Source organism: Vipera berus, assembly GCF_964194415.1.
Source record: "Vipera berus genome assembly, contig: HAP1_SCAFFOLD_536, whole genome shotgun sequence".
In the NCBI taxonomy this organism is placed as follows: domain Eukaryota; kingdom Metazoa; phylum Chordata; class Lepidosauria; order Squamata; family Viperidae; genus Vipera; species Vipera berus.
The window spans coordinates 7,501-12,500 of NW_027673252.1; the positions used below are offsets into that span (position 1 = coordinate 7,501).

General features: G+C 47.8%; 1 protein-coding gene and 1 pseudogene across 2 annotated transcripts in view; one reads left to right on the top strand and one right to left on the bottom strand.

The window, feature by feature from the left end:
• LOC308679427 (C-reactive protein-like) overlaps window positions 1-1,071 on the top strand; it is a 2,105-nt pseudogene extending 1,034 nt beyond the window's left edge. Inside the window, exon 2 of the transcript in view lies at window positions 423-1,071. The product of the transcript in view is annotated as a C-reactive protein-like (transcript). The remainder of the gene's footprint in view (window positions 1-422) is intronic.
• LOC308679426 (serum amyloid P-component-like) overlaps window positions 1-4,958 on the bottom strand; it is a 10,461-nt gene extending 5,503 nt beyond the window's left edge. Inside the window, exon 1 of the mRNA XM_081347036.1 lies at window positions 4,819-4,958. Within this exon, the coding sequence (XP_081203162.1) occupies window positions 4,819-4,882 (64 nt within the window). The 5' untranslated portion in view covers window positions 4,883-4,958. The remainder of the gene's footprint in view (window positions 1-4,818) is intronic.
• Between the last annotated feature and the right edge of the window lie 42 nt (window positions 4,959-5,000).

Consider the following 5,000-nt stretch of genomic DNA (forward strand, 5'->3'; position numbering starts at 1 on the left):
ATATATATATATATATATATATATATATATATATATATATATATATATATATATATATATATATATATATATATATATATATATATATATATATATATATATATATATATATATATATATATATATTTGCTTTCTGGTTCTGCATCAGAGAGAAGGGGCACCTTTCACAAAAATGAGGTTCCTTCCCCCAGGGCATTCTGGGAAAGATCAAGGTCTATTTAAGGGAAAGCCTGAGTGGTCTTGATGTTGAGATATCAGGAAGTAAGAAGGTCAGAGAGATGCTTCTGATCGGAAAGCTTTGTAGCACCTCAGTGTTGTTTGGGTGTAGGACTGTCAATGGTCAAAGCAGAATGCGTGTTTAGGACAGGTTCCCTAGAGGGAGACAGGACCATTCATGGTTCCTCTGTTGATTTCTTCCCCAGACCTTGAAGGGAAAGCTTTTGTGTTCCCATTGGCTTCCAACGTGGCCTTCGTGCAGTTGAAGATGGACCTCCAGAAGCCTCTGAACCGGCTTCACGGTGTGCGAGAGTTTCCAGACGACTTGGTGCGTCCGTTGTCCTCTTCTCTTACGCCACCAAGGACGACGACAATGAGTTCTTGCTCCACACCAATAAGCAAAACATCCTGAGCGTCTTCATGAAACACGGGATCATCAACTTTGACACCTCCAAGCACCTGTGTCATCCACCTGCAAGGAGCACCTCTGCTTCACCTGGGAATCCGAGACTGGATTGGCTGCTTTGTGGTGGAATGGGCAACCCTTACCTCGAAAAATCATAAAAAATCTCGAGGTCCAGGGCAACGCCTCCATCATTTTGGGACAGGAGCAAGATTCTGTTGGCGGCCAGTTTGATGCCAACCAATGCTTTGTGGGAGAGATTGAAGATGTCTACTTTTGGGACCGGGTCCTGCAACCGGATGAAATTTGCCGAGTTTGGGACAATCGGAGGTCCCCCACCCGCTCATCACCTGGCGAGATCTGGATTACCAACCCACGGAGACGTTATGGTGGCACCGTCCAATGCCTGCGCCTGCCGAAGACAGAATGCTTGAACCCCCAAACGGGTGTGAAAAAATAGCCCGTGGTCTGAAGTTTGGTTCCCACCTGAGTGACTCAATCAAGAGTGGGACAGCAATGGCCCGTCTTTTGGTTATGAAACACGCCAACGTTCTCCCACCGGAAGACCCTCCCCGTGCATAAAAGCAGCTGATTTGCTTATTTTGGTCTAGAGAATGTTTCGGTTGTGTCTCGAAAGTGCAGTTGTTATGTGGTGAGAGAGAGAAGGAGGGAAGGAATAAAGGAAGATGGGAGGGAGGGAGGGAGGAAGGAAGGAAGGGAGATGGGAGGGAGGGAGGAAGGAAGGAAGAAAGGAAAGAAGAGAGGAAGGAAGGGAGATGGGAGGGAGGGAGGAAGGAGGATGGGAGGGAAGGAGGGAGAGAGGGAAGGAGGGAGGGAGGAAGATGGGAGGGAGAGAGGAAGAGAGGAAGGAAGGAAGGAAGGGAGATGGGAGGGAGGGAGGAAGGAAGGAAGATAGGAGAGAGGAAGAAAGGAAAGAAGGGAGGAAGGAAGGGAGATGGGAGGGAGGGAGGGCGGAGGATGGGAGGGAGAGAGGGAGGGAGGGAGGAAGGAAGGAAAAGAAGACAGAAAAAAATAGGAGACAGAAAAAGAAATGAAGGAAGAGAGACAAGAAAGAAAGAAAAAGAAAGAGAGAAAGAAAGAAAAAGAAAGAGAAAGAAAGAAAGAAAGAAAGAAAGAAAGAAAAAAGAAAGAAAGAAAGAAAGAAAGAAAGAAAGAAAGAAAGAAAGAAAGAAAGAAAGAAAGAAATCAGAAGCTACCTTTTTAGCTAATGGGAATAACAGAACACAGAAAGTGGAACAATAGGGTTCTAACTTAATAGGATAACAGTACACGATTGTGTTTTCATATGTAGGATAGTAGAACTATAGGAATGTTCCGAGTTAGGCCGCAGATGTTAGCCAAATATCCCTTTGGACATTCTGCCTTCACTACCCCGTTCCCTTCCTCCGGTCCTCTTTCTGTCCTCGCCAAAACTCACAGCTCCATAAATTATCTGTTGAAATAACATCTTACCACCCTGTTGTGCATGCATTAGTAGGTCTGGGATTTATGTCCCTTGCGAAGCTTCCAGACCAGGCTAATTATTATCTGCCAGCCTGCTCGTCTCTCCAACTCCCACTGCAATTATTACCCCCCCAAAGCAAAATGCAGCCACTCTCTCTTTCCCCCCCCCTCCTGGCTCTGATCAGTCGCCAGGTCGGCAGCCTTTGACCTCACCAGGAAAGCTTCCAGACGGTTGCTTAAAAGCCGCAAACACAGCCGAATCGGTTGCCTAAGCAGAGGCATCGCCTCAAAAACACGTGAAGTGTTAGCACCGCTTTGTAAAGCCTTAGTAAGGCCTCGCCTTGGGACGCCGGTGTCCGGGTTTTGGTCACCAGGTTACCAAAATTTTGCAAAAGGAGTGGAAGAGAGGACGGAAGGGAGGGGGAGGAGGGAAGAGGGAGGGAAGAAGGGAATGTAGGGCTGGAGAAGCAGACACAGCCCCCTATGTGAATATCCAATGTGCCGACAGGAATACAAAAAAATCAGGTATAGAGCAAGCGCAAGCACCGCATAAGAACTTTCTCTGCACCATCTTGCAAAGATCCTTCTTGACTTTCCTTACTCAAGGGCCAATTACTGGGGGGGAGGGTCACCCCCAAATCCTGGGTCCTGCAGTCCAATTTGCCACGGATGCCGTATGTTATGTACTGGGCTCTTGAGGAATACCCCGTGGGTTGCTGGAGCAGCTAACGGCTCTCCAGCAACCCAGACTATATGTCTCCTGTGCTGCAATTGGCTATCTGCAGGCGGCAGTGGTTGATTCAAACCTATTGGCTGCCCCCTAGGGGCTAGACTATATATTGCGGCGAGTTGCAGCCATTTCCCCCAGTACAGTTTCTGCACGAAATAAACTCAGCTTCGTGTCGTCATTCCTGTGCCAAAGAACCCGCTATTTAACACCGTACGTGAGAAACAGCTAGCTGTGGCTTTGTCTGTCTCTTTTCGAGGCAGACAAGAAAGGAAGTCAGAAAAACAAATGATTTTTGACAGGCTGGTTTTTTTTTTAAAAAAAATTATTATTGATGTTAGGACGGGACGTTGCTGCCGCCTCCTGTGCCAAGTGGAAAAATGAAATATTTCCTTATCAGCATCTGCCCAAACCAGCTGACTCTCCCCTGCTTCCTTTATGGCTACCAACTAATTAAATAATTTGTATCGCATAAATCATTTCCTTTCCCATTAACCTCCCATTAAAATGAAATGTCATTTCCGCCCCTTGTCTGCAAGGTCCCACTGCTACCTACCGCCATTAACCAGCCCCAAATTCCACCCCGTGTATAAGAGGAGGTGGTTTCTTGAGAAAGAGGACAGCGCTCATCATTCCAACAATATGTGGTTTTTATTAGCCGTGTCGCTGCATCTACGGCCCGTTCTCTACCGCCGATTTTCCTCCCCAAACAACTCCCTTTACCAAGCGACGGGAGCTTCTGTTGAACTGAGAGGAAAAGAAAGCAGAAGAAGAAGTAAAGGAGAATGGGAGGGGCGGAGGGAGGGGTAAGAGAGAGAGGGAAGGAAAGGAAAGAAGGGAAGGAAGAGGGAAGAAAAGGAAGGAGACAGGAAGGGAGGGAGGAGAAGGGGAAGGGGAGGAGGAAAGGATAGGAAAGGAAAGGAAGAATGGGAGGGAGGGAGGAAGTCTAGGTGCAGACTAAGAGAGAGAGGGAAGGAAAGGAAAGGAAAGGAAAGGAAAGGAAAGGAAAGGAAAGGAAAGGAAAGGAAAGGGGGAGGGAGGGAGGGAGGGAGAAAGAGGGAGAGAGGGAAGGAAGGAAGGAAGGGGAAAGGAAAGGAAAGGAAAAGAAAGGAAAGGAAGGGGAGGAAGGGAGGGAGAAAGAGGGAGAGAGGGAAGGAAGGAAGGAAGGAAAGAAGGAAGGAAGGAAGGAAGGAAGGGGAAAGGAAAGGAAAGGAAAAGAAGAAAGGAAAGGAAAGGAAGGGGAGGAAGGGAGGGAGGGAGAAAGAGGGAGAGAGGGAAGGAAGGAAGGAAGGAAAGAAGGAAGGAAGGAAGGAAGGAAGGAAGGGGAAAGGAAAGGAAAGGAAAAGAAAGGAAAGGAAGGGGAGGAAGGGAGGGAGAAAGAGGGAGAGAGGGAAGGAAGGAAGGAAGGAAAGAAGGAAGGAAGGAAGGAAGGAAGGGGAAAGGAAAGGAAAGGAAAAGAAGAAAGGAAAGGAAAGGAAGGGGAGGAAGGGAGGGAGGGAGAAAGAGGGAGAGAGGGAAGGAAGGAAGGAAGGAAAGAAGGAAGGAAGGAAGGAAGGAAGGAAGGGGAAAGGAAAGGAAAGGAAAGGAAAAGAAGAAAGGAAACGAAAGGAAAGGAAAGGGGGAGGAAGGGAGGGAGAAAGAGGGAGAGAAAGAAGGAAGGGGAAAGGGAAGGAAAGGAAAGGAAAGGAAAGGAAAGGAAAGGAAAGGAAAGGAAAGGAAATGGGAGGGAGGGAGGGAGGAAGAACGAAGAGAGGATTGGAAAGAAGTAAATGGATGAAGAAGGGAGGGAAAGGAAAGGAAAATGCAAAGCAAAGTCAAACGCAAATTAAAGTAAAGAGTAAAGTAAAAAAAAGAAGTAGTAAAGTTAAAAAGTGCAAAGTCAAAGCTAAAAGAGCAAGTCGAGTTGCCCAACCTTCTGGGCCAGGCTCTTTCACACCGTAAATGGGTTTTAAATCTTGCCTGGAGACCGGGCTGCTTGTCTCCCTCTGCTGACTCAGCCGATACTCACTTTCCTGGAGGGAGGTTTTCCAGAGACCTGCGGAAAGGAGCAAGCAGACCCACCACGGGGCCATCTTCTCTTTGTCCGGCGAGGCTTTGGAGAAGGAATGTGGTCCGTGGGAAGCCCAGCTCGGCGGCGGCTGCAAGCTGGCTTCGAAACCAGCGAATATATAGCCTCCAGGGCCGTCTCTA